Source organism: Egretta garzetta, unplaced genomic scaffold, assembly GCF_000687185.1.
Source record: "Egretta garzetta isolate BGI_Z169 unplaced genomic scaffold, ASM68718v1 scaffold231, whole genome shotgun sequence".
NCBI classification, from domain to species: Eukaryota; Metazoa; Chordata; class Aves; order Pelecaniformes; family Ardeidae; genus Egretta; species Egretta garzetta.
Window position 1 is genome coordinate 3420502 of NW_009258727.1, and position 13465 is coordinate 3433966.

Here is a 13465-nt window from a genome sequence, read left to right on the forward strand (position 1 = left end):
TCTTTCCCTGGTATATTATCAGACTGTCACTGAGAAATATGATAATTTGTTTTGAATATATTTGATATCAGTCTAGGAAAATGCTTCCCTCCGCTTTTTTGTACCTAAAATTATCCTTTCTCCTAAAATGAGAATGTTTGCTCTGTTATTGTATTTAAGATATCCATTTGATTTAATGAGACAATGTGAATTCATTGTTTTGAAACCTTATAAAATTTAATGTTTCCTTTTATTTGTTGTTGCTAAAAAAACCCCAAACCTCCAAACCCCTCATTTTTTTTCACTACTATCGCTTTTTGGCTTCATCTTGGTTATTAGTAGACCTTAGACAGTATAAACTAGCATAATTCTTTTGCAGTCTCTGTGGCTACAACATGTATACATCAACAAGATGGCTTTAATGGAATTCCCGTGGCCCCTGCCTCTCGCTGATTTTGTGACTTAAAGTAGTTTCCAAGTGAGCCTGGGTCTAATGAGTATGTCAAGCTTTTTGCACTCATGAAGTAGCTTGGCTTTTCTGGTTAGAAAACTTGCTGTGATGCCAAGTGAAGGTCTGCCACGTTTCCCTGCAGAGTGGTGTGAGAAGGATTGCAGGAGGACACGGAATGGGCAAGGCATGGGTGTGCTGGGTTTGCTTGTTTCTGGGGATAGCTGGCGGGCAACTACTTATTGCAGGGTTACCTTTGACAGGGGTGAAACTCTTAATTCAGCTTTAACCTCCAACTGCCTCTGTGCCCTCTCCGGGTGCAGTACATATGTGGTACATATACCATTAACAGCAGTGAGGGAAGGGCCATGCTCTGAGGCTGTGTGAATTGGACTGTTTGAAGCACTGTGCTGGAAGCAGAAGCAGCTGTTGGAAATACAGTGAAACCAGAATCCAACATGCAGGTGTGTTTAGATGTACGCTCCAGCTGTGGTACAATATATTTTTCCATCTGTTTTCTGCTGTTTTGAGAATGTACTCCATTGCTAAATCAAGTAATGTAACCTTGGAGAAGAAAAATCCTTTGGGTTAAGGCTTGAAAATCCTGTCCTTCTGAGGGCCTACTTGTGTCATTTACTTAGTTTAGAAGATGAACATGGCAAAATATATTATTTATTGAAGTTGATATAGGCACTAGGCTGTAGCTTCCTTTTCTCACTCATACATTAAAATTAATAGAAAAGAAGCTTCTAGCAGTTTAAACAGAATTTGCCTATATGGCACTAGGAGTTAGGAGTATTTCCTTATCTTTGTAAATTATTTAGCAGTGATAGAAATATTTTAAAGCTCGAAGTTCTGGATGTGGTCGCTTTGTTTTTGCTTGCTTACTTGTTTGCGTTTTAAACACAGTTGTAATTTCAAGTGCCATTGGTATCTCCTTAGAGAAGTCTGAATGTCTCTCCTTGCAATGTCATAAAGGGTACAATGGCTTCGAGTTTATTTTGCCAATACTGATTATAGTTGCTAATCACTGCTGCCGGGGAGGCTAAAAAATAGACACTGTAATTTGTGCATGGACAGGGTGAATTTTGGAGTTTCTACGTAGGCACCAAGTTTCTAAATTTGGATTAAACAAAAACTGAGTAAAGGTTGTGGAACTTGTGTATCAGCAAACATCTGTATATTTATCAATGCTACATGGAAGTTTGCGCTTCTGCCATATGTTCATGAGTTGTATTTGTCTCCTTTACACTGAAGGAAATTTAGAACTGTTTACAGTCCATCAGTGACTACTTGTACTACAAGCAAAAGACTTGTTTGGGAACTTAATTTTCTTTCCTTTGAACTTCTCCAGCCTTCCAATAGCTGCCAAACCACCCAGTGACTACAATATCTGTTCACCCACACAGATAACTCGATTTTCTTCCATGTCTCCATAGTGTGAGACACCATGTTCTGCTAGAGAGCACCGTAACAATATGTGCTGCATAACAAATGTGTAAGTCTAAGGCTCAGTTTGTGGTCCCTAAAGCCATATGACCTGCTCCATAGCCTTGTGTCACAGTTAGGAGTTGGGCCTGTTATATAAATAGATTTATATAAATATCTACATTTGTAGCTTGAATTCCTAGTAGTTATTTTTAAGGAGTGTCCCAAAATGAATTTATGGCATTTAAAATTGAATAACAGTCATTGTTACCAATAGCAAAACAAGGAGATAAAAACATTACAGCTTTTAGCTCTTATGGTCTTTTCTCTGTCTTGGAGTGCCACAGATTAGGTGTGGGTCACACAGAATGCTGTAGTCAAATTGTGTTCAGCAGTAGCATGAGTTGATCTGGACAGGAGCTTCTAAACACATTGTGATTCTCAGACCTCAGTTTCCTCCCTAAGACCCAGTAGAGCTTCTCTGTTAATTATCAAATGCCTACAGACCATCCAGGTGATACAGTGATGTGCAGGGTTCTTTGCCCTGCTTTCTAAATTAAGACAGTAAAATGAAGTTCTTTACTGCAAACTGACCTCAGACACGGAGTCTGGTAACAGCCAGTAGCAACCTACACAAAAAATAGCGGGGGGTTCACCTTACCCTCTCCATTGCTGTTGCAGTTGCTTGTCAGAAGAGAAAGGTGGAAATAGTGCAGACCAAAGATATCTTTAGGTGCAGCATGTAAAGGTTGCAATACATTTAATTTGGAAAGATTCAAAAGTTTTCATCAATAAAGATGCAGGACAGATGAGTGGGGATGAAATAGTGTAGGAAAGGATGGAGAAAGTTTTGGTTCAAAACCAGGAATAGATTGTACATCTCCTATGAATGCCAATAGAATCTTTGTATCACTTTGCACCATCGCTGTGGTGGTTTAGAAATTCTGTGATTGTAGAGAAACATCAAGCATTATTGGTTTCAGTGAAACATTTTTTACAACTCCAGGAATATTCTCAGTACAGACCAAACTCAGTATGAACCAAGTTGCTTTTGCCAAACTTCCTGCAGCAGAGAAAATGTATTGTAATGGAGATGTCCATCCCTCCTGCTGCAGATGGTCACACATCCCATATGCAGAAATGAAGGCAGATACTATGTCTTTGAAAGGTATGAATGTATGTCGAGTTGCTTGTGTGCTTATATAGTATTTATTGGGGGGCAGGAGGGAGGACAATAAAGGAAAGAGGAAGGGTGAAGTTCTAAGATACTAACAGGCATTGATATTAAACTTCCTTTAAAAGCCTTGTGGTTACCAAGACCTGGTTTACATATAGTGCATGTCTTCTGAGAGTCTGTAATGTCTATCATTAAAGCACAAGTGATGCCTCCACAATGCCATTTTAGTGAAGCCACAAACTATATGCAAAAGAAACCAGTCTGTTGGATGCAAGTGGTGACAGATAAGAACTCAGGTTTTGTAAATTCTTCTAATACAGCAACCCACGCATCATTTGGTTGGTATGAATTCAGTTGGTGTCTTCGTCATGATGAAGATAGCCTGAATTCCACTTCAAGTGCCTAGTCAATGATGAGAGCTAAGTACCTCTGAAAACTTTGAGGAAAGATTCACATGGCCTAAGACATGGAGTAGGGAGTTGCCTAAAACCACCCTGTAGGAGACACATGACATGTGGATTTGGATTCAGAACATGTCAATATAATGCTCAATAATTTCAAGTCCATGAATACTTTCAAATGTATTTAACCCCGTTTTTACTAACAAGTCTAAATACATATAGCTAATGCACATTTTGAGACTTGATACAGCATTTAACTGACTGAACTGTTGCAATTTTTGAGGCCCTTCATTGGTTCTTTGTTTCAGAGGGATTGAATAGCACAGGGGAGCAAAAGTGTTTCAAATTAATCTTAATAAGAAGGTGGGTTTGGTTTGTCATCTTCTCTCTCCGAGACACTACAGAAGCAGCAATAAACTTGATAAACCATGCATATATGAAAGCCTTGAGTAAGAGAGAAGCCTTTCTTTTCAGCTCCTTCATGTGACATTCCCATGAGCAATACGGGGCAGTAAGTTTTAGCTGAAACTTGTTATCGTGCAGCTAGCTAGAAACTCTGCTCCACAAGTTCTCTGTCAGGATGAAAAGAAGTCTCAAGTAGAGGAGTCTGTCCTCATCCAGAACTAGTCAATGTCTTTGTTAATGGCTTGGATGAAAGAATAATAAGGGCTTTATGTTTTCGGACAATCAGAAGGTAGAATGGTCTTCAAGCACATTTGAAAATGTAATTAGGATTGAGGATGATCTTGACAGATTGGAGCAGTGGCTTGAATTAAATAGAGAGTTCAGTAATGACAGAGAAAGCATGACATTTTGTGGAAGTTCTGCAGAAAAAGGAGGTGGGAGTAGTACTCAGTCATGAACTTAGACATGAATCAGCAATGTCGTAGTGCACTGACAGTCTTATGTAGTGAAGTACAAACAAGAATGGCATAGATTGGTATGATCAAAGTGATCCTTGAATCTATTCGCTACTACGACGGCCTTAAGAGGAAGATTTTATCCAGTTTTCAGCAGCAAACATTAAGAAAGAGGGGCATTTCCTTTCAGTAACAGAGAACTGTGAGCCAAGCAACAGAGGCTTAGAAAATGTGACCCAAGAATGATTGAGAGACTTTTTCATTCAGAGAAGAGGAAACTGTAACACACATGAAAAGCATCGGCAGTGGAGGAAAAAAGCAAGGTAGCAGACTGCTTTTTCATCCTGTATGGATGGATTAATTTCAGGGGTTGGTCTGGGGGTTCCTGAGCTCTGGAGTATAAACCCAAAGGTGAAAAATGAGGCAATGAGTTGAAGAGTTTAGAGCTCCTGCAGAGGTAAAAGGAAAATCTGTCCAAGAGGATAGCTGTGCGTGGGAATGGTTTTCCTGAGGAAGTCTGGGTGTCTTCATCACTGGATTTTTTTCAAGGACAACTTACACAACAGTTCTTGAAATGGTTTAGGCCCTTCCTAGCCTCTTCTTAGACCTGGTTGGATTCAAAATGCTTTATGTAATTTAAAGGCTGTTTAATTTTGGCTGTTGATACCAGCTGCAACTGCTGAACAGTTTTAGAGTCTTCCTTGCTGCTTTCTGTCAGTCCCAAATCGGCAAAGCCTCTTCTCTGATTCTCTCTTCTCTGCTTAGTTTCTGGTCCCTTTACACTTCTCTCCACTTTATGAATAAAATAAATGAAGAAGAAAAAAACCTGAAGGATTCAGTATGTATTTTGTTATATTCCTTCAATATTTTGTTATAAATTGAATGAAAGATGGAGGGGAGAATGGGCTTTTCTAATCATCTAACCATAATCTTGCTTCTTTTTCTAGTGTACCTATGGTCTCCGGTGATCAGAGTCCCTACATTTATATTATTGCTCCAGCAGCTTGATTTTGGGATATTGTGGTCTCTACAGCATCACTACCAGTTTGCACAGCAAGAGCTTTGCATAGCAGTATTGCAATCTGATAATGCTGTGGAAATTCTTTAGGAGGACTGGTGCAATACAAAGCTTTTATGTGTGTTATAGATGGAGTTTTAGTACATATGTTTTATGTTGACTCACATACGTTCATAACTCCTTTTTATATTGATTAATATCACTACTGAGGCAAGTACTTAGCTCTTCTTGGAATGCAAGCACAATTTTAAAAAGACCAAACTTTGACAGAACTGTACACAAATAATTGATGTCTTGTTTTTCCCTTCCTTCCCCTCCATTTTTAGCTGGCTGTGAGGTGGTTGGAACACAACTGCCGCTACCAGTACATGGATGACCTTCTCCAGTATGTCCGCTTTGGCCTTATGGATGTGGATACACTGCATACCGTAGCTCTTTCTCATCCTCTTGTCCAAGCTAGTGAAACTGCGACCGCTCTTATTAATGAGGCCTTGGCTTACCACCAGAGCGTCTATGCACAGCCAGTTTGGCAAACCAGAAGGACAAAACCTCGCTTCCAGTCAGACACACTTTACATTATTGGTGGGAAAAAACGTGAAATCTGTAAAGTGAAGGAATTGCGATACTTCAATCCAGTAGATCAAGAGAACGTTCATATCGCAGGGATTGCAAACTGGAGCGAGCTAGCGCCTATGCCTGTAGGGAGAAGCCATCACTGTGTTGCTGTCATGGGAGACTTTCTTTTTGTAGCTGGTGGAGAGGCAGAGCACTCCACAGGGCGCACTTGTGCGGTAAGAACTGCCTGTCGATACGACCCCCGCACTAACTCTTGGGCTGAGATAGCTCCAATGAAGAACTGTCGGGAACACTTTGTGCTGGGAGCAGTGGATGAGTACCTCTATGCAGTAGGGGGCAGAAATGAATTGCGACAAGTGTTACCTACAGTGGAACGCTATTGCCCCAAGAAGAACAAGTGGACCTTTGTACAGTCCTTTGATCGATCGCTCTCATGCCATGCAGGATATGTGGTGGATGGTCTTCTTTGGATATCAGGTAGAAAACGTTTCACACAGTTTGAGGTACTAACAAAATACCAAAATACTGTCTCGAATGAAACTAATAAGTCTTGTTATGTTTATGTGTCAGGATAACTTTTCTCTTAGGGGATGGGTATTTCAAAGAGTTTAAGCCTGGAAGCATAAAATCAAGCCTAATTAGAAGTATAGGAGCATAACATTCCATTCTGTGTGCTTCCTAAAAACAAAAAACAAGACCCAGTTTCTGTAGTATGATCTAGTACCACTGCATTTATTCCTCATAATGAAATGGAGAATGAAGTGCTTGTTGGCTTGTGTAGATGCAGGGCTTGAAGGCAGGTGTGTGAACTGCTCCCACTTGCTCTTGAGGATATTGTAACAGGCCAAGATGATCTTTGTTAGAAGTCATGCACGGCTCTGTCCATAACAAGTGCACATGACTGCTTGATGCAGCCATAGCTTTATGGCACAGATAGATGAAAGTATAGGGTTTGTAATCTTTAACATATCATTTGCAACTTAGTATGATGTATCACAGAATGGCAAACGTTGGAAGGGACCTTGGGAGATCATCTAATCTAACCCCCCTGCTAAAGCAGGTTCACCTAGAGCAGGTTGCACAGGACATTGTCCAGGTGGGTTTTGAATATCTCCAGAGAAGGAGACCACACCCACCCAGGCAGTTCAGTCAATGTGGGGGGGTTCCTGTCAATGTACTTTGACAGGAACACCCCCCCACCACCACCTTTTAGTAAGAAGTGTGTCACAGAAGATTATAATGTAGTATTTATTAAGGAAGTTAATGAGTAAATGAGGCCAGCCCTTGAGGAAAATGTTCAGTGATTGTCATCCTCACTGTGTATACCCTCAGGGTATTTTAATGTAGTCTGGGATCCCGCTGGTGAAAAGATGGTATGTGAATGAAAAATTAGGTTAGCTACTTAAGCCTTTGCTGTGCTTCTGTCCACGGGAGTGGTTGAGTCCCCATTCCTGGAGGTATTTAAAAGATGCGTAAATGCGGTGCTTAGGGACAGTGGTTTAGTGGTGGACTTGGCAGTGCTAGGTTAACGGTTGGACTGGATGATCTTAAAGGTCTTTTCCAACCTAAATGATTCTATGGTTTGGGGATTCTCAAAGTATGTCACTGAGGTTAGTGGAGCTTTCCTTGCAGATGTATCTTTTTGCCCATATGGATTAAGTGCTTTATGGGAATGGATACCCAAGCATTGGTGGGGGGAGGTAGCGGATATCTATTTTTATACATATACACTAAAATCGTGAGTAATTACTTTGGAATTAAAAGCATGACAGAACACAGAAAATCACCAAGATCCCTGGCAGGTGCTTTGGGTCAAGAACTGGCATCAAAAGAGTCTTGTAGAGTTTGTGCTGTGTGTTAATGCCGAAGCATGCACGCAGTGGGCTTTGAGACCCAAGTACAGTACAGAAACAGGGTTTCTGCTTTAGGGTACCAGCTGGGCATTTTCAGAGCATTATGCTGTTTATCCACTGCCTTTCCTGTTTTATCAGTGGAGAGAGATGTGTGTGTGTGGTGGGCAATTCAAATACATGGATGCTACTACTGTTGTGTCTTGATTAATTTTTTTTCCCCTCCTCTTGTGGTTTACATTTGTCAGTCTCTGTTTATGAAAAACAGACCTTTTTAGAAAATTGTGTAAGTGTGTTCGTATAAAATAATCGAATGAGCACTAGAAACATCCATCAGAGCGTGGTCCTTGTTCCAGTACATGAAAAAAAAAAAAAAAATTAAGTGTGTTCGTATAAAATCATTGAATGAGCACTAGAAACATCCATCAGAGCATGGTCCTTGTTCCAGTACATGAAAAAAAAAAATATTTTTTTTTCTTAATTTCTTTTTTTTTTCTGTACAAAAAAGCCCCCAAGGAAGTATTTGATAGAGATTTTTAAGTCAAATGTGGGACTGGTTGAAGATTACTTTTAATCTTTCCAGATATGCTAGGAAAGGGAAAATTATGCTGAGGATTAATTAATGTGCTTAGTTACGTAAGTGAAATGCATGCCTGCCTGGGTGTTTAAATACTATCTGCATTTATATAATGAAGCAGTGTGATATGCTGTTCAAGGATATGCCTCTAATACAGCTGTAGAATCAGGGGAAGAGGTAAGTGGAAGCCTATTAGACGAACTCTTTAAAACTGGGCAAAACAACACAAAATATTTTATCAGTATTGTTCCTTTTATATTTGAAAATGCTACCAACATAACTTCTGTTGTAACATCACAGTAAGGAGCAATGTTTTGGCAGTGGAATAAGATAGACAGGACTTTTTGGTTGTGTTTTGTATGGTTTTGAGAAAATGCTTAGCAGTTTTGAGTTGCTAGATTCTGACAGGTGATTATGAATTACAAGAGCATGCGATGCAATACTTCAGTAGGGTATTGATCTGAATTACATACAGATTGAAAACTGGGTTCTGTGTATTGAATAGAGTTGTTTTATAGATAAAAGCAGAGGGAGAAACAGTAACTGTAGGTAGCTTTCTAGTATTAATTAATTGCTTAGGGCTAGAATGTAGCTTGCTGTATGTGTGTATTCAGGGGCAGGGGAACAGTACCGAGAGATGTTCTATTGTTCCAAAAACATGAGTAGTCACTGCTCAAAAAAATCCACTGTTCATCATCAACAGTAAAGTGTTAGCGTAAGAGTAATCAGTAATTCAGGAGGGAACAGAATTTTGAAGATTGTGGCCTAAAATTAAGTAATTAAAAAATTAGTCTGAGTTAGGGATGTTTCTGAGCTGTATCCCTGCTGCTTTTTCTGGGAAATCAGGTCATCAGCAAGAGCTCTCAAAGTCAGTCTGCTACTACCAGCTGGCAAGGTAACCATGAGGATGTGCCCAGTTTTTTTAGTAAGTGAATAAATTAAATAGTGATAATATAAGTTTCTAGCTCTTGTATTTGTGGAGAGAGTCATCAAAACATGACCTGCACACAGACCATTTACTTATTCTATAGCCAAAGCATCAGCGCCTCTGCTACAGCCCCTTGCCTTCTAAAGGCTTTTCTAATCAAAAGCTGACTAGACTTAAGGGGTTTCTGTTATTATTATTGGGATTCAGTGTCCGCTTTACTTTGCTGCTCCTTTGGGACAAATGTGAGAAGGAATAAAAAATAATAGAGCATAAAAACTTGGCAAAGGCAGCAGGGAAGGAGAGTGTATTTAAACTAAATGCTGTAAGCACACACTGGCAGTAGGAGATGGGTGGTTGGTGTTTCAGGTGACAGAGGGACTTCTAAGCTGCCACCACCCCTTTGGGCTTTTTCACCTGTCGGAAGGCTCAGAGGGAGCCTTCTGCACTCTGCAACTAGTTGGACCCTCTGGTCAGCACAAGTGGGTTCAGCTCTTGAGTTGTCTGAGCTCCATATATTGTGGAACATATTTTTACATTTGTGTCATTATTTTTTCTCGTCTTTTCTTTATTTTTTCACAGCCCGCATTTTGTTTTATTTTCTTATTTTAAAAAGTAAATGAGAATTCATTAAAATAAGTTTTCTGTATTGACAGTACAACATTGGGCAGATGGTTTGGAAATTTTATAGAAGGATGAATCTTACAGGCCCCAGTTAACATCTGACACTGTGACCCATTTCACAAACGAATTGCATGCCACATGCTTGAAAAGTGAAGTATTTGAGTGAAAGAGAAACGAAGTGAACCAAACCCTTTGGAGTTCAACATTACTAACAATCATTCCCCACAAAAGCAGGGAAATATTTTCCATAAGAGTGAGAACTTGAACTATGCCCGTTTCCCTGCATCCTCTGTGGCGCGCACATGCAAATCTGGAGACCTACTTTTCCATCCACGTTAACCTTCTTCCTCCCGTGTAGGTGGAGCGCCCGTGGGGACAGAGAAGGGCAGGGAACCTCTGCCAGGCAGTTCAGCTCTGGGCCATTCCTGCACCTGCAGCTGGGAATAACCAGGCTTCCCCTCAGCCTCAAGTGCTCAAGAGATTAGCACATGAAAAGTCTTCTCTAAAGCAAAGTATTATGCTGTTGTTTCGCAGAGGTCCGAGTTGCCTGACCTTAAGCGTGTCAGCTAGAATCACATCTTGACATGCACATGGAAACTCAGCTTGGGGGGGAGAAACAAGTCACCCCCATACCGTTGCTTTGTATTTAACAGCTTTTTCTTCAAAATTCAAGATTCTTTTTTTTTTTTTTTTTCAGTTATTATTTTTTCCCTAATGATGGAAATTTTGATCAGAAAAATGATGGAGATCACATGTGTTGGAGAATTATTCTGAGTTTGGAAGTGATTTGGGGGGAAAAATGTTACCTTACTATCAGTATGCTGTTTGTTGTGAGGAGAAGAAGATTTTTTCTCAGTAAATGCCTATAAAATTGTTTTATGAAAAATAGATCTGGAATAAATAGGAAACTACAGTGTCTAACTAAATCAAGTATTGCAGTGTAGCAGGCACAGAAATTACCAGGAGCAGGAGCTTAACAAGTACATAAAAATTGCCTCAGTGACCCAGTCTTAGTCTGTATATAGAACAGTGTTTCTATATTACTATTATTATTATATGTGAACAAAGAAAATGGGTCTCACACCTTTCAAGCATGAAGGTTATAGGTTTGATGCCATTGATTCTTCTTAGCTTGAATGTAAACATTGGGGTTTAATGCTTTTTTTTAAAAACAAACAAACAAACAACCCACAAACAAACTAGGGCTTGTAGCCCTCTTGTTTGCAGCTGGATTGCAGCTAATTGTTAATTTGAGCTGCTGGTGGTGTCTTCCAGGGCACCCGTTAGGGTGGGCGAGTGTGCTCCAGCTCAGCTGCCCTCGCTGCACCTGGGCTGGCTGAAGTGAAAGGCAGGGGGCTTACGTGTTGCGGAAGGGTTATCTTGTGTTTAACACACAGATGCGTAGGAGAGGAGAGATTTCTATTTTAAAACAGCAGAGCACCTTGGGGCGCATGTCATGAGTTTCTATATATTCCCCGGATTTGCTGGAAGGAATACACGTGGGAGCTCTTTGCCAACATGTAGTTTTTTACACATCTCCCAACGAACTCGGATTCATGTGTGCAGCCTAGCACTTGGGGACTTTGGAGAGAGTTGTGAGATTTTTCTGGGGGATTTGGATTGGATTAGACTTCTCAAGTCATATGGGGGTCTCACTAGGACATGTTATAAATATGGATTATAAATTTTTGATTGGGGAAAATGGTGTTGAATCTACTGCCTCCCCCCCCCTTCTCTTTTTGGAGGTGTCTTTATTGAAGGTCCTTTTCAGTGCAGTTTGTGGACTGTTTGGGGGACTGTAACAAAGCAAAATATTTCACATGTGTGGGCAAGGGCTGGACAAGACAGGTTTTGGAGTCCTCCAGGACCTCTCCATGTAGAGGAGCACTGTTGTGTGAGCTGGGAACTTGTGGGTGTTGGAGAGCTTAAAAAGCAGGGTTTACAGCCTGCAAGGGAGTGAGCAACAGTGAGTGTGGCAGGGTAGAAACATTGTAAGCCCACAGGCTGGATGCTGGGCTTCCCATGAGCGTGTTCTTGCAGCTTTAAGAGCAAAAAATACTCAGGCTCTTCCTTAGAGTGCTTCTTGCCTCCTGGAAACCCTAGTCCTCAAAGCAAGCTACTCATGTCAAAGCGGTGCAGTTTATAAAATCCAGCAAGTGTTGACCAAACTGTAAATTATCTGTCATTCACCCCACCAGACATTGTTTTCTCTTTCCTTAACTGATGGGTTACTACCACATTAGCTGCTATTGCTTGACATCAAATTTAATAGCGTGGTTTGTATTTTTAAACACTTCTTTTCAAGTGTAGTTATGACGCCTCCCTGCCTTTCCCCTCTTTTCCTCATAGAAAGCACTGCAGTGAAGTTTAAGAAATTATCTCAGAATTACCCCAGTTTTTATGAGAAAGTATGTATTATTTTTAGTACCATTTAAACTTTTTTTTTCACTTTTCCTGTTTTTTAAGAGACATATTGCTCTTCTTTTGCCCTTTCCCAGCTGCCTGGAGTATTTTTAAAAAAAAAGAGTTCAAGAGGACATTGCAGACTTGTTAAATTTGAATTTTGGCAGAAAATTGTAAACTTTTGCTATAGCACTTCAAAGTTAGGAGGAACTTGAGTTTGAAAATTGATGCAGATATAAGATGGCATATTTAATGACAGATGTATCTATAGAAACCTGTTAAGATGCAGATTATCCCCCTGGGGAGGGGAGATCAAAACTGCCAATCTATAAAATATACTTGTTAGGGGAAGGCATGGAATCTATCTCTGCGAGCACTTTGATTGCAGGGGACAGTGTAGCAGCATGTGGCATCATAACCTAAGAGCAGACAAATCAGCTTGATGACTTTCAAAGCCAAGAATACTGCTGGAGGCAAGGGTACTCCAGTCTAGAAGAAATTAAAACATATAGAGACTGTTATTAATTCCAGATCTATTTTTGTGTAGTCAAATCTGTATGCAAATCCTTAGCATCTCATTTTGGTAAATTAATCTAAAAGTGAAGAAGATGAGCAATATTGCAAGGGGAAAAATGTAAGCTGTGTACTTGATATGAAGGGCTCTTTGTGAAGAGAGGCAAATAATTTTGCTTATTTGATTATTTCATTATTTTACGAGGAGGCAACACCCTTCTTTCTCTTCTTCTTCCACGTCTTTCCCCCCAAATTAAGGTGCCCTTTCTGAATGGAAATACAAGACACAGTGTTCTGTTTCTGATGCATCTGCTGTAGTTTAACATTCTGGAGGTAATCATCCAAATAACTGTGATTTTTATTTCTCAAAATACTAATCTGACATCTCATTTTTAAACATAATGCTAGGAGTGAAAATAACTATGTAAAAGAAAATCAAATTACAAAACAGATATTAGAAAAGATTGTTTTGCGCGTGTGGCTGACGGCCACTAACACTGTGAAGTCTGTACCCCAGTGTAGAGACAAATAACAGGTTGTGAGATTAGATATGGGAACAGTCATCGCCTCCCAATGTGTATTCTTGCGTGTGTGCTTCTCGGGAGCTGTGATGGGCAGTGTGTGGCATAGTGTGATGGAAACAGTTTGGAAAGACTACATCTTGTCTTGGCTGTCTCGTAGCCTGT

At 40.1% G+C, this 13465-nt stretch overlaps 1 protein-coding gene across 7 annotated transcripts in view; it reads left to right on the top strand.

The window, feature by feature from the left end:
* The window catches only part of KLHL32 (kelch like family member 32), a 101307-nt gene that overhangs the window by 78182 nt on the left and 9660 nt on the right, over positions 1-13465 (top strand). For all 7 annotated transcript variants that reach the window (XM_009649054.1, XM_035888772.1, XM_009649059.1 and 4 more), the window contains one exon: positions 5638-6364. In XM_009649054.1, the coding sequence (XP_009647349.1) occupies positions 5638-6364 (727 nt within the window). The remainder of the gene's footprint in view (positions 1-5637; positions 6365-13465) is intronic.